General features: G+C 43.5%; 1 protein-coding gene across 2 annotated transcripts in view; it reads left to right on the top strand.

The window, feature by feature from the left end:
* The window catches only part of specc1 (sperm antigen with calponin homology and coiled-coil domains 1), an 83,782-nt gene extending 63,837 nt beyond the window's left edge, over positions 1 to 19,945 (top strand). For both annotated transcript variants that reach the window (XM_036525343.1, XM_036525344.1), the window contains 3 exons: positions 13,765 to 13,881; positions 14,995 to 15,054; positions 19,370 to 19,945. In XM_036525343.1, coding sequence (XP_036381236.1) covers positions 13,765 to 13,881; positions 14,995 to 15,054; positions 19,370 to 19,459 — 267 coding nt within the window. In that variant the 3' untranslated portion in view covers positions 19,460 to 19,945. The remainder of the gene's footprint in view (positions 1 to 13,764; positions 13,882 to 14,994; positions 15,055 to 19,369) is intronic.
* Positions 19,946 to 22,179: the final 2,234 nt, after the last annotated feature.

Below are 22,179 nucleotides of genomic sequence, written 5' to 3'. Positions count from 1 at the left end.
GTAACGCACTCACAGAAACACAGTAAACTGGACACACTGTTAGTAACGCACTCACAGAAACACAGTAAACTGGACACACCGTTAGTAACGCACTCACAGAAACACAGTAAGCTGGATACATCAGTTAGTAACGCACTCACAGAAACACAGTAAACTGGACACACCGTTAGTAATGCACTCACAGAAACACAGTAAACTAGATACATCAGTTAGTAATGCACTCACAGAAACACAGTAAATGGTAAATGGTAAATGGACTGCATTTATATAGCGCTTTTCTACTCATTTGAGTACTCAAAGCACTTTACAGTTATATGCCTCACATCTACACATGTCCAGTAAACTGGACACACCGTTAGTAACGCACTCACAGAAACACAGTAAACTGGATACACCGTTAGTAACGCGCTCACAGAAACACAGTAAACTGGATACACCGTTAGTAACGCACTCACAGAAACACAGTAAGCTGGATACACCGTTAGTAACGCACTCACAGAATCACAGTAAAGTAGATACACCATTAGTAACGCACTCACAGAAACACAGTAAGCTGGATACACCGTTAGTAACGCACTCACAGAAACACAGTAAGCTGGATACACCGTTAGCAACGCACTCACAGAAACACAGAAAACTGGATACACCGTTAGTAACGCACTCACAGAAACACAGTAAGCTGGATACACCGTTAGTAACGCACTCACAGAAACACAGTAAGCTGGATACACCGTTAGCAACGCACTCACAGAAACACAGTAAACTGGATACACCGTTAGTAACGCACTCACAGAAACACAGTAAGCTGGATACACCGTTAGTAACGCACTCACAGAAACACAGTAAGCTGGATACACCGTTAGTAACGCACTCACAGAAACACAGTAAGCTGGATACACCGTTAGTAACGCACTCACAGAATCACAGAAAACTGGATACATCAGTTAGTAATATAAGCACAGCAGCACAACTGGATGCACGATTTTGTCAGCCATCTCGGAGTTTCCCGCATGACATCAGCGCAGTGAGCCCCTTTCCTCCAATGATCATCCACTCTGCTGTAGTGCGCCATGTGACTTGTCCTGCAAAAAAATGGCCATTGGCTGCATGTGAGGACTGGCTTTGTCTCGCTTCAGCGTTCCAGCATGAGCACAGACATGAGATGAGCCCGCTTTACAATTAGCCCTTCCAAAAATAGGGTTGCATAAAGGAGAAAAAATAGCACAACGCTCTGGCCATGACATTAGTACGTGTACATGAACACAGCCAGCTAACTGCAATTAATGCAGCAAGTGTGAATGACAGGGCCTGCGAAGAGGCTTTGGTATTAGCAGGCAGACCACTGCGGTAACTGGGCCCAATATTCTGTGGTGGTGGTGTGAGTGAATGGTAACTTAGATGGGCGCTCAATTGTAGCCGCAGACACCATTCAGCAGGGGTGTAAAGAAACGTGCAGAAGTTCGTTATGAGGCGGATGACTTGCCAAGTAGCCTACATCACAACCTGCACGTCTCCGGGATCCAGACTGTGGATTCATTGATCTGCTCACATTCACCTGGCTTAGCTGCTCCACTCAGAAGAGCTATATGACAGCCCTCAGATTAGCACTCTCCCGCTCAGATCGGCATATGTCTAGGAAGAACAGGCTAATTAGCACTGACGCTCTTACAGGGATATTTACAAAATAGCCCATATTCATATCATTCCAACACAACGGCACAGGTTTGCAAACCATAACACCATTATGCTAGATAATGATTTCCATGTGAGGGATTTGCCCAAGATTTGAGTTTGATCTAATGACTACACTCAAAGCTGTATGGAAGATTAAACCACACTAGCGATTGCTAAAAATAGCCCCAATTGTCCACCAGTGAGGAAGGAATTAGGATTTTTTTTTTTTTTTGTCAGAACCCAGCAGAGATGCAAGACATTGGACACTGAACTATCCGTGTCGTTCTGGGTATAGTGGTGTTGCTCCTCATAGTTTTCATTGATGGAACCCTGAAAACTCTGCCTGTCAAACTGTTGATCAAATCTAAATGCAGAATGAACTGTTGTGTTTTCACTGGCAAACCATTAGCAAAACATCCATGCTGAACCTAGTCAGCATTCCATTTCCTGTAATATTATTTTCTCTCTCTATTTACATTTTTAATCCTCATAGGCGGTACCCATAATCCTTTGCTCCTCATAGCTCTACTAGAAAGTATAATCAGACTTCAGTCTCTGGAATGTACTAAGAGGCTTTTGCTAACAGTTAGACATTTAGAATTTGAATCAATAGGTTGTTGTGTATTATAGTGACGTTTTCCTTTTAGGGATTGTTACGACTCGTAAATGCACATGAATGACAAGCCTGCACTTAGCCACTGGTGGGTACAGACACCCAAAGCAATTAGCACTGGCTCACATTTAATGTTCCACATCCACTGCCAGCTCCAGCGTTGAAGGCAAACAGAGCTGTAACTCGGCAATAAGCAGAACGCGAGGAAGGAAATATTTTAGATCGATACAGTTATGAAGAAGCCACAACAAATTCATGTGGCTTACTGCCTCTTCTCCGCGGCCTCAAATGACGTATATAATAGGTCCCTTAACAATGGGCCCTGTAGGAAAATTCTAAAACGGTGAGGAGTCACACGGGAAGTCATTGTTGGCCCTGCCAGCCGGTCAGAGTGAGGGGCCGGGGCTGCAGCTCAGACATGCCCACAGGACCTTTCCCTCGCCACACCGGGGAAAGGTTACCTCCTGAGAACACACACAGAAAATTGGGCGTAATACACGCTGGGAAAGGTCAGCGCAAACACGGCAGCCTTGTTCAGGCGGGGGGTGGCCTGCCGTCACGGCGACTTCACGGTGCGCTCAGAGGAGGGGCGCTCGTTACAGCCCCGCCTTAGCTCTGCAGAGGGGGGCAGGAGTGACCGCTGGCACGGGGCCTCGTGTGCCACATGTTGCACTCTGAATGAGTAAAACGTGCTGCATACTGTAAATTAGGGAAGTTACCATTGGTCATGTGATGTGGCCAATGGTAAGCAGTAGTAGTTGGCATAACTTTTTACCTTTGTGGTCATAAGTGCTAACTATAAACAATTACACAGAATTATAGTATTTCTGCCTATATAAATATAATCAGAGATACAACAGTCACTGTCCACAAGGGAAATATTCAATAAAACACACATGTATATGGATTAACTACAAATTAAAGAGGAACAAATGGAAAGCAATAATACTATACAATACTTTGCTGTGCTATGGTGGTGGTCTACCGAGGGGCTGCAATGTCTTCCCCAACCTCCAGCACCTTAGAAACCCCCAGTCATGTGTAGCTTTGTGCCGCATGTTACACACTGCACAAACAGAGCAGCAGTATTGCAAATGAAGGAGGCGGCCATTGGCTAAACAGTGCACCAAGAGACAGAGAGTATGCTTCCACCCCAGCCTGCACCTAAGATCATTTGGAGACAACTGAAAGTGTAACGCAAAATTTATTCCCTCTGCAGAAGTGACGCCACCATTGGGTGGCAATTCAGAGCGGCCCTATTTGCAAATCTAATGTAAATATTAACGAGGCCATTTCATTTCTCGCAGTTCAACAAGATGTCAGGAAGCAGGCTCATATATTCTGCTCATCAGTCTTAATGGAGCCATGTTGGGTCGTTTTTCCGACATCCCTTCTTCATGAGTGGTTTGGGGATCATTTCGACGCCATTAATTATACAGCTGTTCCGCTGTAATGAGACCTTTAGCGAAACAGTACACTAATTAAACCGTAATGACAGCCCTTTTGTGAAGAATGCTCTGTTTGTAATACTACAAGTTCACTCTTTAGACTATAAAGGCAGTATATTGCCTCTCGTAGTCAGAGACTCTAGCAAACTGCTGCAGCTTTTCGTTTTTTTTGTTGTTTTATTTGTAGTTCATTACAACGTTTGTTCTTTTTTTTCTGAGTCACCTTGTCTCAATTGTGGAAAGTAAATGTGGTACCTCTGACATATTTTTCAGCAACAGACATAAATGAGTCTATATTTATATATGGTTTAGATTGTTTGTCATTAGCAGTGTTAAGTAGAATGGTTCCTAAAATTGTGCCGGCCATAATTCACGTATGGCCCTAAGGATTGCGTATCGCATTTCACACTGTAAATTGCTGTCTCTGGACATTTATTTGTGTAGGAGACACTGATAGGCAGGGCAAATTATGAAAGCTGTGACCTCTGAATTCACATCTCAGCTCTTTAATCACTTTGCCACAGGTTTAGAGTTTCAGGTAAATGCCGGTGGCCTAGGACTCCACTTCCAGATAATGAGTTATAATGTCACTGCATGGATGGGCTATATGTAGGTAATATGATCTCACCTTTAAGGCAGTCTACAAACCATAAGCGTTGATGTTTTTTTTTTTTTACTTACTGCAGGGAGAGGTGGCCACAGTGTGACAGTGTCTCTATGTGAGTGTTTCTATGTGATAGTAAGTTAATTGGCACAGCAGTCTTCATTCTGTCTTAATAGCTCTTGGCGGATCTACCATCAAACCCGCAGAGCAGACTATCAGAAGAGTCATTTGGATTGGTAGCCACTTAACCTAGCTGATAAATATGCATGACATAATTAGCGCCAGCGATCACTTGAGTGGACCCTCTGATCTGCATTCTCAGTAACAGGCCATCTCACAATGGCACTCCGACAGCAAGACCCTCACAAATTGATCCGCAGACCTTTCGAACACTACGCCCTCTCATCATGAGATTGTGGAGGCCGTCGGCGGGGTGCGACGTGCATGTGTGCACGTGCGCACCGTGCTGACCTGCAAACACGACCCCATTGATTTTCTGGTTGTGTTGACAGGTCAGCTGATCTCAAGGACAGGAGCACTGCGGTAAACAATGAGGAAATTAGCATGCGGCCCTCGGGTAGTTGTGCCGTCACTATGGCAATCCAGAAAGTGCCTGGAAGGAGTGCGGCCTGATTTGAGCAGACGGCAGTTTGAAATGTTTACCACAAGCCTCAGGAAGAGAGGGAGCGCCAGCCACATCCGCACATCAGCATCTCCGTGCGAAGCCGCATCTCACCTGGGTGCGACAGCATCTAAATGTCAGCTTCCTGATAAAGCTTCCCTGCTTGCTCGTTGGCGGTGGAGTGACTGACTCGCTCAGGGAACTGATGGAGCCTTCAGCCACAGGACACGCGTGATGTCAGCCTTACCAAGTAGGCATCGCCCTGCTCCAACAGACCTGGCAGCCCACCGGGCGAGAAGCAGTGGCCCCTGCCAGCTCAACCCCCCCCTCAAGAATTAAACAGTGATTATGTAAAGCGCAAAGACATGGCAGTGTGCCCGAGCCCAGCCAGCAGTGCATAATCTTAAATGAGGGTTTTGATAATCTTTTATGTAAAGGCATTTCACATGATGGGTCTCTCGGCGCCCTGGTGGTGGAGGATATTTCAAGCTGTCGTGGTGGCATGATGGTTTGAGCAGTTAACTACCAGCGACAGGCATGCAGCAGTTAATGTCAGTGGGTCAGAGTGAAATGTAGCATGCTGTATGGTCTTAACAGTGCCAAGTCAATACCCTTCTCTGCAATGCTGTTTACCCAAGCTCCCATGCTTTTTACACAGCGGGCAGCTGTTGCAGTGCTGCTGGATGGGCCACAGAATGGTATTTCCCAACAGTAAACGAATAAAAATGATCATTAAGATCCTGATCAGACCACAAAGTGCTCTGTCTGTAACTAATTAACTAAGTGCTACTCTATGTGATTAACACAGCACTTTACGAGTTGGTGACAGTTGATAATTGAATGGATGAATACTCTAGACTTGTTCAGTGATGTCAGAGTGGAAGGATGAATACTGTAGATCCATTCATTACAGTTAGAATAAATAAATACTGTATATCCATCCAATGCAGTTAGATTGAATAGAGAAATACTTTAGATCTATTCAATGCAGTAAGCTTCAATAGAAACCTCATTGTGTTTCAGTTGAGGTATTCAAGAGAATGTCAAAAGTCGCCATCCAAGGAAGTCAGCACATCATTTGAAGCTTAAAAAGATTATACGTAACTGTCCTCAAATAGCAAATTAATCTGCACTGGTTTCCCTTGTATTTTTATACCGACTTTGATGTATTTATTTCGGTCATCTAGCTACTAACCAGAAAAAAGCAATGTTTTTGCAAGATCAAAACAATGAAAAAGAAAACAACCCGAGAGGCATTCAATGGATGATTCAGCTGGCTCTATCTGTGGTGAGAACACATCCGCCTAGGACTGTTTTCTGAATCTCTCTGAAACAAACACAAACAGGACCATGGAAGGCAGTTAAGACCCCCAGTGGTTTGAGGAAGCAGGACGAGGGGGGCCATGGAGGGAGGATGGGATTTTAAACGTGTGTCACCGTGCTTTTTTGGGGGGGGGGCAGGATGTCTGCCTCAAACAGTGGGGGCCCTGGCTCTGTTGCTGTATGTGGCCCTCGTCCACCACTGTTCAGACAGTGGGAAATGTGTCCTGGGAAGAATTCACAGAGATGCTACCGCAGCATTAGCACGTGGTGGGTCGCCAGAGCTGCTCTGTGGGACCAGGAGGCCGGCAGTGCAAACACAGAGGCAGCGAGCTGAACCTCCTGAAATAACAGGGAGATGTGAATCACAGAGAGATGCACCTGCACACACTGAAACAGAGAGAGAGAGAGAGAGGGAGACAGAGAGGGAAAAGCAGAGATCGAGAGAGAGAGAGGGAGACAGAGAGGGAAAAGCAGAGACAGAGAGAGAGAGAGGGAGAGAGAGAGAGAGAGAGGGAGACAGAGAGGGAAAAGCAGAGAGAGAGAGAGAGGGAGACAGAGAGGGAAAAGCAGAGACAGAGAGAGAGAGAGAGAGAGAGAGGGAGACAGAGGGAAACAGACAGAGAGAGAAGGCAACAGAAGGAGTGAGACTAAAAAAGTCAAAGAGACAGGGAGAGAAAGAGTGAGAAAGAGAAACAGACAGAGAGAAGAGAGGGAGAGAGAAAAGAAAGAAAGAGAGAAAGCAGACAGGGAGAGAGATAAAGGAGAGAGAGCAGAGAGGGAGACAGAGAAAGGAGAGAGAGCAGAGAGAGAGACACAGAAAGAGACCAGAGAGGGAGCGAGGGAGAAGAGAGAGCAGAGAGGTAGAGAGCTAAACAGAAAGCAAGAGAAAGAGAGAGTGAAGAGAGAAAGCAGAGACTGAGAGATGAGTATCTACAATGAATATCTATGTCCCTGTTACTGTGTGCTGGCAGACCTCTCTAACAGCAAGGGCTTTGCCAAGAATGCACCTCAGTGGCCTTTTTTCAACTCACTGTTAGCTTAAGTGCGTGGTTTTTCTATTCACGGTATAATGTGTGTGTTTGTGTGTGTGTGTGAAGGCGTGTGCACATGTGTACAACATGTTTCAAGATAATCAACCAGACAGACCCGTTAAAAAAGTGAGGATGTGGCCAAAGTTATCACAGCAGTATGTCAAATATGCATGTGAGCTATTTGCCAGCTGAAAACAAGCACATTCAGAGAAGCTTGTTCGCAGAAGAGAGGGTGTGCACTGAGCGAAGCTGAGTATGTGGTTAGTGTTGGTGAAAAATGTGGTTGTTGATAAAATGTGTGAATAGCTGCTGTGGCAACAGGCAGAAATACAGTTTGCTCAAAGTACAAAAATAACAGTAATACGTCCTGATAAGTATACAAAATAAAATAACTTTTTATCTGAAGTTCCCTTCCGCATTTCCATCTGCAGTGAAGTGAGGGATCATGATAACATATGGCGCAGAATTTGACGACTGACGGGCGCCTGACACTCTGTTGGAATTCGTGGTGCGTATGTGGACCGGCGCTGTGTGAACACAGCTATGGTGGCTGCTGCCATGCTGGAACACTGTCACCACAGCATCTCCCAGTCTAATGTCTCAGTACGCATTCAACAGGTGCCTCTGGCTTTCAGAGTAAAGACACTTCTTCTGCTCGACACAAGTGGACTTCATGCTGAGTGAAATGCAATAATGGCATCCATTTAATGGTTGTGCCTAGGTTATTTGTAGATGTTGTTGATGTTGACTCATTTATAGTTTATTGACCATCTAATACTGTCACTGCTGTTTTATAATAACTGTGAAGTAAAAATACACTGTGATAACATAATATGCATTCACAATAGTGAAACAACAATCACAGAGATGGATAACTGTATTCTGGGGTTTTTTTTTAGCTCAGCGCACTGCTGAGTTCCAGCTGACCCTTGAGAGAAAATGTGGTTTTGGTGCTGCAGTACAAAGTTATCAACACACGCTGTTTGTCAGACACAGCTGTTGAGCAGTAAGCAACCAATGTACTTTTGTGTATGAATGAAATTATTCTTTACTGGGCTTTTTTAGAACGCTTTGACACTTACACGAGATAGTGAGTCACCAAGCCAGAGAATGTTTCATTAAAAGAGAATCAAATAAGCCCTTTTATTCATTTAACTTATCCATGTGGTTTTTATTATTACTCAGTAGTAATAAAATGATAATATGAGTTGACATTACTGTTTATGAAAACCATAGCAGTCTAATGAACAGACTACCACAGATATCATTGTTTTAGATGGTTTTGTTAGTGGTCATGCCATGACTCAGTGTAAGAGAACCCTTCCTCAGTGACAGTGACAGTGTGATACAGACAGTGTGAATTCACTCAGCGCCCAGCACAGTAGTGCTAGTGGGGGGGGGGGGGGGGGGGGCACCACAGCTTTAACATGCCCTGAGGTCACCACAGTTGTGTTGTTGTTGCACTTCTACGCTTCCAGGGTAGTTCTGGTTCAGCATATACTCCAGACATCACCTCAGTCTTTTCAGTTAGTCATTAGCTTTAGCTGGGGAAACACAGGGTTGTACTTGTGGGGCTGCTGCAGTCCCCAGCTTGTGAATTCTCCCACTATGGGCTAACCCATCAGTTTGGGGGCTTCCAGAGATCAGCAACTGTCCTTCTTGTCATGGCAGTCTGTGGGTGACTGGGAGCACCGTCCCCACCTCATCAGTCACTAGCCGAGGCTTTTCCTCTCCCACTTCGGAGAGGAAGCAGCCATCCCACAATGCAATAAAGTGGCGATGTTATCAATGGTTTTTAGTGCCAACAGGACAGCATGAAGTGCAGGCAGGCAGGGGTGTGTTTACGCTGTACATTTGACTTTTAACGAGTGCTACCTGAACACCGACACTGGCATTGCATTTCACAGCCACTTAATATAATGAACTCATCAATGGGGTCATGACTGGGCACAGTGAGATCGAGACCAGACAGACTCAAACACAACCCAAATACGGCTTACTTAAAGACACACCAAGACTGAGACTGAGCCAGGCAAGACAAGAAAAGACCAAGAACCGAGACCAAGATCTATACTTTTGTCACTTTTACTTTCACATTTCAGTCAAGAGAATAAACTGAATGGATGACAGAACGACAAGGCAGAATGTAATAACATGATATTTTTGTAGCTTTTTTTAAATACATGTTCTCACTGGTAACATTTAAAAAACAAATATTTTTGGACCTTGATTCATTCAATAATATTGTTTTTGTTTATATGTGGTCAAAAAGGAAATTGTGAAAAGTCAAAAAGTATCTTATCAATACAATAATAAATATACTGAAATGATTCACTACTTGAAGCTGGTGGCTGCCTAACCTTTGACTGGTGTTACAGCAATAATTTTCATGAGGAAATGAGTCAGCAGGCTATGTGGTGATCCCAGTCTTGACCAAGGCCAATACCAGTCAGATCTTGATTGTCCTAACATGTGTTGTAAGCTTTGAGCTGTATTTGCATCTTATAGTTGTCTGGAAAATTGACTTCAGTAGTTTTACCTTTTAACCCTTTCTGATCACTGAGCAAAGTTCGGCAGTTAGATCTACTCAGCATACACCTTGACAAGCCATTTTCCCAACTGTATTTTCTGATGTAACTATCCATAGGCGCCCTGTAAATTCACGCTCTTGCTTGGCTTGAGCTTTTAAACAGGTATCTTTGTAATAATGCAGTAAGATTCTTGAAATGTAACCCCCAGCTAAGGAAACAAGGCAGCCTTGCTCCAACCAGGTTGAAGTTTCCACAACGATTAACCAAGACGCAATCAAAGAAAACCTTCCTCAAAAAAACAACAAAAAAAAAAAACGACAAAAGAAAGCAGCGTTCTCTGTTGTCCGCCTGGCTGCTTTGAACGGGCAGCGCTGTCTTTGTGCGGAGGGAGCCGCTTCCTGCTGTGCGGCGCACTGTTTGCTTATGAGAGTCTGGTCTCCGTGCTCCGGTCAGGCCCGCTGTTGTTTTAACATTCGCGCCGCTCCCCCGGGTCCCGCCGCACCAGGATGTAGCTCCGTGCTGCTCGGCCGCTGCGCCCTCCGCTGCCGCGGCGCAGCTCCCCATAAATCCCCGTCTGCGCCGTGGAATCCGCCCACCAGAGGTCTGGCACATGTCTCGCAGCCCTAGAACTGGGTCACAGCGGCTCCACACTGCAATGGCATGTGGAGAATGCTGTGTTGCATGACTGTGCAGGTCGTCGTGTGCAAAGTTGGGAATTATCCGTGAAGTGCTGGAGGAGTTTTTTTGGTCCAGATTGCTGTTGCTGTGGTTCTTTCTTGCAAGGTTTCTCAGTTCAGTTATTTGAGTTGATTTATTTATTCACCATCAGTTTATTAATCTACCAGCTAATTAGGTTTCTAAAGATGAATGCGGTGGAGGTTTCACATTAAAAGTTCTGTGCAGTGTACATCTATACAGACATTCAATATAAAACGGAATTTTGCTTGAGGAGATCATAACAAACTGTGTTTACCAAGGTTTTATCTTAAAAGAAGGCATAATTGTCAATAAATGTAACTGATTAGCCTATCCTTTGGGAGAGACAAAACCATAACAAACCATAGCTTTAGCTAATAGAAGCTGTAAACATTACTGATTAGCCTGTCCTCTGGGAGACATTTGTCATTTGCTCCAAGAGCTTTTGTCTTTGTTCCAGGAGCATTCGATAAATTGGAAAATCGTTATGCATAATACAGATAAAAGAAAGCATATTTGAAATGATCACCCTATAATCGCATGTATTTGTTTTTGTCGCTATTGTGCTCTGTACCCCCGTTAACAACATTATATTGTGAAACGAAATACCTTTAAATAACTGTTAAATTAAAATCACTGATCAAATTTCATTTGAACAATGTACTGTACATATTAGTCAATTCTATACAATTTGTATACACGCTTTTTGTTGAAATCATGAATTTATCAAGGGCCTGATGGCTTCTTTTTATCTTAAAGAGCCTGGGTGGCTGTGCTGTTCGGTGCCCGCCTCTCGCCCCGCCTGCACCCCTGTGCTACAGGCCTCGGCTCCACAGGATGGCCTGCAGGAGGGAGGCACTGAAGCCCCCCTTCCGCATCTTTGATCTGTCTGATCTGTCATTACTGTCACATGTTCGCTTGAGCTAATGGAACCTACCCTCCCTATGAGTCACTCTCTAATACATCCTCTCTGGAAGCAGCCCTGATGTCACTTTTTAACTGTTTGGCTACTGCTGACTTTTTTTTTTCCAATTGCAGTCATTCTAGCATTAGCGCACCGGTAGATTCACACTGAGAAATGAACTCGCAGTAAGTACCTAGTGATGATTTATGTGGTTTTTATGGATTCATGACAACTGAGCTGAAGTTTGCCTGAAAAAAAGCCTGAACTGGGGCTCGGAACAGCGCTTCCACAAATAATTGCAAGATGGAGAAGGCCTCCCCTCAAACTGTGGCTATTTCTGGAAGTGCCATTCTGGGTTCCAGTTCCAGCTGAGACCACATTCCAGCCCATTAGTGCACTACCCCATTGTGGAGTTTTTTTCCCCCTTAATGGGAACGTGAACTTTGGGGTGATTCCCTCTGAGGCCTTTATTTTCACAGGTTGTAATGGAGGCCTTTTAAGCGATGTTATACACACCGCTGCTCTGTACAGAGATTTTAATGTATAAATATCATGTTCACAGCCTCCAAAGCAAAGCCTGAGCCTGTCCTGGGTTCCTCCAGCTTTCTGGGAAAGGTTCCATTCACAGGTTTTTCTTTCCTATCCTGGGAGACGTGCCACGGAGTCTGCCAGAGGTCGCAGTAAGCAGAGATTGATTCCTCCAAATAAACAGACTTTTTATCTGGAGATATGCAAGACCACGAGCTTTGCTTTGTCCTTTTAGCTTGGACCTGATATCTCATCGGGGAGCAGGGGATGTGATGAGGTCTTGGACATCTGATGGCTAATCAAAAGAAACACAGTGGTGGCGGGCGATCCCTGCTTGCACCCGGGAGAGACGTGTCTGGCTGGATTTCCTCTTCCCAACCTCGCCTCTGGCAGCACATTTGAGGAAAAGGAGGACACAGGAAATAGCTGGTGTCCAACAGGGACTGGGAGAGTGAAGTCAGGTCACGGAGAGACGCCCCCGTCCCACCATTGCAGTGAGCTGAGCTTCAGATGGAGGAGAATGTGCACGTTCCTGAACACATTCGTGTGCTGCGTCTCCATAAATATTGAAGCCGACGTTCTGGTGACCACACTGCAGTACACGTGTGACCACAAGGGAATGCTGGGAAATAAGGGCTGTGACCTTGCTGCGTGTGTGCAGATGGAATAGACATAATTTTAATCATTTTATAGGACATAGGGCAGACTGGTCTCTCAAGCCATTAGCTCCTCCCTTCGGTCCTGCATGCAGGATGTCAAGAGGATGGAAGCATAGAAGTCTGCCTTCTTTGAGCGACTCTGAGAAAGACATCTGTTGGTGTCAAAATCTTGCTTTCCCTGACACCTGATGCATTAAATCTGTTTTAAGTGTGCAAAATCTGAGTGGTCCATTCATTCCCTAAGGGAAGTCTCTCTTTCTGAAGTTCCCTGAAGTAACAAGTATACAGTAGAAATATATCCAGTTAAATGTGTAATGTTCCACTGTATAAGGGTTTTTTTTAAAAAATGGGTTTGAAATTTTTTTATTTTTATCTGTAGCATTTTATCTATTATCTGGCGAATTAGCCTAATGAGTTATTATAGCCTAGTTACTTCAATTCATTACAGCTACAGGTTAGGAAATGAGCACCATAATTGCAAAATTTCCACAGCCCCAGTTCTAAGATACGTGGGTTTGTTCAACACAAAACTAATTTACTTTGGTCAGTGGAAGCCCTGTTGACCATCTGTCATAAAGGAAATTCTGGTATAAACGTGTCCTTGAGGGCGGAAGTGACAACGTGCATTGATTGGATTGTCCATCTCCATCGGAGTAGGTTGCATTTTTTTCCGGTGTGTATATGTTTTACATCACATTACTCGGTAATTTGTCTCAGTGACTGAATGCATGTTTTGACAGCAGGCAAACAGGACCAGATCCCCAAAGACTCAGACTTAAATTTCATAATGATGATGCAGAGTGCCCGAGGGCGCGGCATTTTGTTTATGTGTCCAAACAATCAAAACATTAAAACATGACATTTCAATATTGCCTCGTCGCCAGAGTCCCTGCGCTTGCACATCACAAGTTCTGTTTTGGTGATGCACATTGGATCACATTGTTGTCCCTCTGTCTACTAAAACAGCGCAGAGCGCACACTCAAACAATGATCTGCTTTGTTTAACATCAAGTCCCTCGACTAGTTCAAAAGGGGAACGGGTTCATGAACTCAAGTGTGTGTGTGTGTGTGTGTGTGTGTGTGTGTGTCGCTTGTCAGGGCTGATTGTTTTCCTGTGGTTCTCTCTCACAGAACATCGACGTGACCAACTTCAGCAGTAGCTGGAGCGATGGCCTGGCCTTCTGTGCTCTCCTGCACACCTACCTGCCCGCTCACATCCCCTACCAGGAGCTCATCAGTCAGGACAAGGTAGCGCTGCAGCCTGCCACGCACACGCACACATGCATCTCAGTGCACGTCAGGTGCTTGCATGGACACACACACGCAGCACGTATATACACGCACGCTTATTGGAAAATATTGCGTGAAATATAGTTCGTTTGTTTGGAAAACCGTTTTCACGCCGAAGTCCGTTTTGTTGGACTGACCTGAAGAGGATGGTCTTTCAGTGGAAAAGTGGGGTTTCATTGGTAAAGAATGAATTTGCAGCTGTAATAAAAGGGAACAGCCTACTGTTTTATTTCTTTAATTTGTTCATTATTGGCAGGTGTTTCTATCACTGTTTTTGCATATGTTGATTTAGAAGTGCTTAAAACAGAGCAACTTACAAGCTGACACAGATTTCCATTTTCCTTGGTTTTGGATCTCTGCCCGAACAGAGCGGAGAGTATGTACCTTTAGCCGAATACTGTAAAAATGCATTCCCCCTGACTCCACATCACTGACAGAACAAAGGGAAGCAGGAGGCGATTGCTTGTGACAGAGCATATATGCAGATGGCACATGATGAAAAGGAAAGCCACCAAACACTGCACATAATGGCTCCTTCCGTGACAGAGGAGTTATTCTGTGTGACCGCAGTGAACAAAGGGGCCGACAGTACTTACCTTGGTTCCTGAGCTGTCTGCCTGAGAACAACAAAGCAAGCTTTCGCTGTTAATTATTTAATAGAGATGCGATTGTAATGTGAAACTGTAATGAAGGCGTCTGCGTCCACGGAGACCTTTTGATGGGAGCATATGTTCCCAAACCATTACTAAATGTTAGCCCGCCGCTATCTACAGTCTACTGCCGTCAGAGCGGCGCAAATTTCTCACCAAGCATCTGCATGCAAAGTCAGTGACCTTAAAGTCATGATCGAATGGAAGTTGGGACAGAGCAAAAACAAGCCAGTCACTCACTACGTACTCTCAGGACCTGCTTTCTGTTTGCTCGTCTTTCTGTGTGCAGGTTCTCCCTGAAGAATGTGGTTTGTTTGTAAAGTTTTATTTGCTTATGTTCGCTTTGTTGCTTTAACAGAGAATGAAGACTGGGCATTGAGGTGTGCCTGATGTCTAACACAGCTTGGTTATTTCCCCACAGAACAGAAATTTAACCCTGGCTTTCCAAGCAGCAGAGAGTGTGGGCATCAAGCCCTCCCTGGTGAGTCCAACCAGCATGCAGTCGTGCTGTTTCCATAGAGTTTACACTGTATAGCACTGCGCCCACAGATTCTACACTCTACAGGACAGGTTATCCATTCCTTAAGGGTCTGGTCCACTGATGTTTATTTAAAACAAGAAGTGAAGAAGTTATGCTAGAAGTTATGAAAGCGATTCTTTGGTTTCAACACCTCTCCTGTAAAGAACATCGCTGTTTGATGTTCTTCTGTGTATGTGCAAACAAAGGGGGTTGGGACCTTTCCACACTGGCCAATCCTGACCCTGCTCGCACTGAAGAGTTCATGGGAACTGACTTTGGGGTTGTAGGAATAGCACTCAGACCCCTGAGGCACCAGGTTCAGTTCAGCTCTTTACATCTGTGCCCCGGTCCCCTCCCGGGACCCTTCAGCACACAGGGCGAAATCGTCTCTGCAGCTATACGCTCCAGGCAGGCCTGCTAAAGTCATCACTCATCTCTCAGTGCGCAACGTGAAAAACGGCCCTTGTAGAACATGCCCAGGGTGGGCCTGTATTTTACAAGTTTGCAGCTTACAGTGAGATGTCAAGACTTTGGATGATTTCTGAGTTTAAATTAAAGCTTTATTGTAGGCATCAGATTTCCCGTTTTGAGCAAGAGCGGTAAAGCTGAAGGAGTCTGTATTGCAGCCCTTGTTTCATCATCTGAATAAGCACTGAACAGTAGTATCAAGGTCTCGCAAATTTTGCAGAGAGGAACATCACCAGCGCATAAGGCAGGGTGAAAAATGACCAGTACCTGGAAGTGAGGTCAGAGGTCACAGCTTCATCACAGTCCCACCAACAGCTATATTTAACACCCATGGCAGCCTGGTGTCTGCTCCTAATGTAATGTGCCCATTATTGTTTCATTTGTCTTAGCTCTGTTTGATCCGCTCTTCAGCATGACACACATACGCAATATGCAGCTCCTTAAAATTTGCCCACCAGCACAATTAGCAAAGCTAATCACAGAGGCCACGCAGCATGCCACAGACCATGCTGTACTGCAGAATTTTAAATGAACAGTATGACTCAAGCTAATGTAGTTCTAATTATATACTAATAAAGTTGAACTGTCTGGTCTTCATTATTGTATTTCAAGATAAAGATTTGTTGATAAAATAATTTACATCTACTAACGGTTCAGGTGAGCAGACAGATGTCCTTTACCATCACTACAGTGCTTGATAAACACAAAAATACATTATGGTCATTGTGTGAAGAATGAACCACGCACAAGGGCTACTACAAAGGAAGTCCTCTGGCTCATGGTTGTGAAAGATGTAAAACAATGCGCCTTGTATTTAAATGCTGCCATTTAATCCCTTCTCCATCATCTTATTATCCATACGTAATTTAGAGGACACACAACGCCTGTACAATACGTGACAACTACAATGCACCTTTTCCAGCGCGTGAGATTCACTGTACAATAACAAAGGACCTCTGGGCTGATATACATTACAAAATGAGCCCAGATGGATCCGGGGGGAGCGGTGACACACAGCAGCCCTCGTTCACACACAACCCACGGGGACACGCGACGCACAGCCTTAATCCCCCTCTCCACAATTGCTAGTGATCATTACAGGCACGTCACATTTGCCTGCTTGCTAAAATTAGTAGTCCACTGCAAACAAGAAAACCTGTTGGAACTGCAGTGTGAAAATTCTAAAACTCTAAAATGTGAAACCTGTTAGAATTGCGGCTGTAGATGCAGGCTGACTTATTGACCAGCCGAAGGGTTAAAGGAGCAGTAACACTTATGTCAGCATGACTGTGGTAATAGCCTCAACCTACCAAATTACAGATGGTATTTTGCCTGTTGTGCGTTATGTGGCGAAATCCAAGACAATCCATTAGTGTACATGTGCATTACAGAGAACATCCAAGGGGGAGAACTGGAACCTTTGCCTGGTCTCAAACTGAAGCCAAAGGAAAGCTCCAGATTCCTGCTTTGAGTCTGAAAATAAACACAATACAGGGGGAGGATACCCATGAGCCTCTCTGTCCTTAGGGATCGCTTTGGAGGTGGTTTAACTGTTGAGACCCGACAGCTTAATTCGCACATCTGTTCATGCAAAAAAAAAAAAAAAAAAATGCCAGCAGGAAGACACTCCAGATGCTGGAGAAGTTCAGGGAAGCTGAGATCCAAACTCTGTTCCTGCCAGGAGGCTCCCCTGTCTCCCTTCTTAGTCCCAGCCATCTGTAGAGCTCTGTTCAAACTAACCAGACAGATCTTATCTGATGTGGGTCCACTTCACAGATCCCTGGCACAGACGCACAGGGTTACATACAGAGCTGATGTTACTGGTTTTCTCTTTATCCTGTGCTCAGCGTTACATTATTATACATTATTACTCTGTTTACTTTGCACGCCTGTACGTGTTTAGGAAAATTGCACATACATATTTTAGATTTGGATGAAATGCTTCTAGAGTTAACTTGATCGGTTGGTCATTCTTCAATGACTAATGAAAGAGGTGTAAGCATTACATCACCTCATCAGCCAGGGGGAGGTTTGGACACACATGATGAGGTAACATGGTGGAGTCTCAAGTCTGGTGAAAATCAAGAACTAAAAGCACAGAAATGAACAGGCATTCTCTCTCTTTCACTCTGTAACACCTTCACTGCTGGCAGGTTGGAGGTTGTACTAAGTAAGCTCTATAGTGTTCACCATCTCGTGTGTTCACAGCCCACAGTTTCTAACCTGCCAAACAGAAGTAGCTATTGACTAAGTTCACCTAAGTTACAATAGCTCGTCAAGATCATGCCGTCATCTTTGTGACTGCACTATTTGTATACTGCACCATCAGTTCCAGTACGTCAGAAATGCCTGGACCTTTCTTATTTTTTCAAGCACCCTGTCTGTGCTCAAAGCTGCTGAAATTTCACACAGACAGGTGTGAAATCAAACAGAAATCAAAAGCACTAGGATGATCACATTCTGTTTTCAGTGTAAAAGCATCAACAAATGGTTCGGTCTTTTCAGCCTTATGTGTAGCATTTTATGTAATTTTACCATTACATTGCTTTGGTGCTGGGAAGGGGTTGCCTTCACCAGTCAAACAGAGGAACGGTGTGTTTGAAATATGTAGTGATTTATCAGTTTAGTCAAACTTGAAAGTGACAGATGTGTTATCTTGCAAGAAACAGACTGTTATTAGTGGAGAGTGAGCCTGTTTTCAAATGAAACAGAAACAACATGTTCTGTTATTATGACCTCTTTTTGTTGTTACTGTCATTAAAATGAAGCGGCATCTATTTTTTATGTGTGGAATATTGATCAAGCCTCTTCACCGGTCCAAGCTATTGAAACTTTTTTCAACATCTTATACCTAATAAATACAATACAATACAATACAGTACCCACACAATAAGGCACAGTAATCAGCTGACATTACCCATACGAGAAAATAATATATTGAGGATATATTTTAGAGAATATATCTTGAGCTAAGTAAATATATTGAAAATATGTAAATTATTGCCATTTTGGTATATTGCAGTGTATTTTAGCTTTACCTGAATATTTTGTAAATGCATTTGCAATATATTCTTGTTCATAACAATACATTTCTCAGTATATTACCATATATTTCATTTTTGCTTGGATAACATTGTTTGTCCACAGATTGAGTTTGCATGTTACTGCAGAGTATCTGCACAGTGACCCAAACGTGTTAAACTAAATGACCATTTGATGGAAGGAAATTAGAGTCTGTTTTTCCCCAGGCTCGTCGCCTCATTCCCATTACACGCTGATTTATAAAGATGTCACTGAATGTTGCCCGTCAGATTAAAAGAACACCACAGAACAATAATACCAGTAGTTCAGTAAATGAATGTGCTGATCAGATTTCCCCTCTGTTTTCCATTGGCCTGCCTTTGCTTACATAAGTTACAAGGCTTCGATTTGATCTGTGAAGCCTGCCCGTGGGTTTTGCAGTGGTCAAGAAACAGGAAGGGAGAGTGTTTAAAGGCTAAAGGAGCCATTTTATTTTCTCAAGGTTTAACTTTGATAAAATCGTTTTAGGAGAATGAATGTCTCTGATCAGAATTACACCGATGATTACCAGTAAAAACAAATAACTGGTCAGTTAAATCAAAGAGTAATGTGGTTTAGCTCTAAAGTTCAGTAAGTTGCTGTAACCTCTGTTTTTTTGTTTTCTTGCCTCAGTCTTCATTATTGATGATTCAAATAAATGTTGTTTGGTGGAGCTGTGCACGTGATGACATTCTGTTGTCTTCTGTCTTTTGTGTGTGTGTGTGTGTGTGTGTGTGCGTGCTTGCAGGACATCAATGAGATGATGCACACGGACAGGCCGGACTGGCAGAGCGTCATGCAGTACGTCTCCCAGATTTACAAGTACTTTGAGACCTGACCGGAGGAGGAGTGCACAAGCACACGCGCACTTTGAGCCCTGCCCAGCCCTGTCTCACCACCCCCCACAGCCTGGCTTCAGCTCAGCATCCACCCACTCTGTCCTGTGAACCCTTCTTAAAGCTTGCATTTGCTCTGAATTCTTAGGGTTACGATATTTTTGCACCCGTGTTTAACCAACAGTGATGTCGCCAGTTGCGGTACTAAGTTGACAATAAAACAACACTAATTTCAAAAAATGTTTTTAAGCTATACACTATTTCATGGAGGTATGAAGACATTGTGTTTCCAGTGTTTGGACACTAACCCAGCTTCACTCACTGTCTCTCATAAAAAAAAAAAGTAAATAAAAAACATTTATTTATACAACATATTGTATTGTTCCAGAATGTTTCAAATGATTCAGATATGACTGGCACAGGTCCTGGATATAAGAGTTTTTCTATTTGCTTCAAGTGAGTTTATTGGCTTGAGAAGTTAAAGCCGCTACTGGACTACAGATGGAATTGTTGATAATAAAGTCTTTTTGTCCAACATCAAACTTGTTCTGCTGTACTTAAATGTAATTTTCTGCAGGATATGAATTTCACCTGAATTTCAATTGCTGAAAAGCATGAAAAGATGCAATGCCCTGTCATTCTCTACTATGCAAAAATAACCTTAAGAAGTGTACAGATTTGTTGACTTGTCAAATTGGTTTCAGTTTCCATCATTTTTACTGAGATTAATCAATATACATCCTTACAGAAGAGGTATAAATTTCTCATATTCATAACTAAATATTGGGGTTAACCAAATAAAAATGGCACTTCCATTTTCCCTTTCATCAAACGCACTGTATTTATGCTTTCATTTTGGATATACTTCTAGTATGCCTTTTTAAGATATGATCATATTTTGAAACATACATTTTGAAAACTTTTAAATCTACACACATTGAAAGCTTTAAAGTATGACCACAGGTTTTGTCATCACAGCAGAATGCATACTGACATTCCACTCTCATATATGCAGCGAGAGTGTTCTATTTTAATTGATACTCCCTCATGTTCTATTTACAAAAATATGTCCTATATTACCCAGCAACCATCCTGCTCTAGTCACTGTAAGTTCTCATCTAACAAGGCATGTCTTATCTGATGGAAGCCTGACAATCTGGAACTCAGTACCTGGAAATTTAGTGTGAGATCAGGTTAGCATCAGAACTTACGCCCTGACCCAGAAATCCAAACCAAGGTCACCACAAATCATCTCTTCACAAGCTTGCACGTCTGGGTGTGAAGCTTGTTGATTTGATCTGTAATTGGGGACTGCCACTCTCCCTTAACCACATGGGCTACAGTTGGGGACTAGTTGGGAAGCGATGCCCGTTGCCTGGCTGCGTGGGCCGCGGACATTCAGAAGGCAGGAGTGTAAAGGTGGTCATAATGAGCCTTTGCTGACAGTGAGCCAACCCTCGCAGCAGGCAATAAGAGTTTAATTAGCGCCTTCTGCAAGAGGCACAGGTCTTCCCTACAGAGGTCTGTTCATGTCTTTCCAGATTTGTGTGACATGCAAAGTTCCCCAGCTCAAACTTCACATCCACACTGGTCATATATGCATTATTGATATATCAATTTACTCCCAACCATGAATTAATGATGCATATCACCCGCTTAATTACACATGTTGATTTTTGTAATACGTATAATGTGTGGTGTGACGATCTTTACTGCAGGAATGTAAAGTCATGTTTAAGAAAATGATTTTGTAACCTAAAAGCTACAGGTTCAACTCCCACTTATGTTCTACCCTGCAGAAAGGTACTTAACCTGCATTGCTTTGGTATGCATCCAGCTATATAAAAGTGTAATGCTTAAAATGTTAACTATGTAAGTCAGCTTCGATAAGGACATCTGATAAGCTAATAAATATTGCACAGTAAACACAGTTTAAAAGAGGTGCTGTGTTAGAAAGCAGTGGATAAGAGAAGGGCCATGATCTTTTGTTGCATAGCTAAGCTATAGCTAAGCTGTACTATTAATTACTTATTTAATCTGGAAACAAAGATGACATGAGGACATCACAATTGAAGGAGGTCTCATCTGTATAACCTATAGCATAGTATACTGAGAAATAGATCTACTGTTTCCCTGCTTCTTGAATCCGGAAATGCTGTGTTGTTCAACCACCAGTTTGATAGTCTCCCCCTCCCTCTGTATTCATTCCAGTCTGTTGGGAATGTGTGCAAGACCTGGGGGAGAGGGGGATTTGGAGAGAGAATGCTGCACGTGCTGAAACAAGAACAAAACCTTTGGTAAGCCTTAAAGGTGTGTTTACATATGCACCTACAACTAGAGTGGACCAGTAGCTGCCGCCCTGTCACCCCCCCCCCCCCCTTAAATTCCGTGGCATGTGAGAACCTTCAACCATGGTTCAATGGGAGTGGAAGTGTGGAAGGCCATTTACATTTGCGGTCTTCATATATGACAGAAAGTACTTCTCCATGTATGCATGCAGCTCCTTGGAGCAGTATTTTTTACATCCTTGTGCGTGAGCCAACCTTTTTCTTGGTGGATATGACTCTTTTAGAGGTGTCGCCTGCACTGACCTAAAAATCTTAATGTTATGCTGTATGTGTGTGTTCATCTCATTATCTGTGAGAATCACTATCATCATAAGAAAATATGAGCAAGACATTGACTGTAAAAAAATAAAAATAGGGATTTTTGATAGGACCGG

Source organism: Megalops cyprinoides, chromosome 3, assembly GCF_013368585.1.
Source record: "Megalops cyprinoides isolate fMegCyp1 chromosome 3, fMegCyp1.pri, whole genome shotgun sequence".
Lineage (NCBI taxonomy): Eukaryota > Metazoa > Chordata > Actinopteri > Elopiformes > Megalopidae > Megalops > Megalops cyprinoides.
Note: the sequence above shows the minus strand (reverse complement) of the source record. Positions and strands in the feature narration are given on the sequence as shown.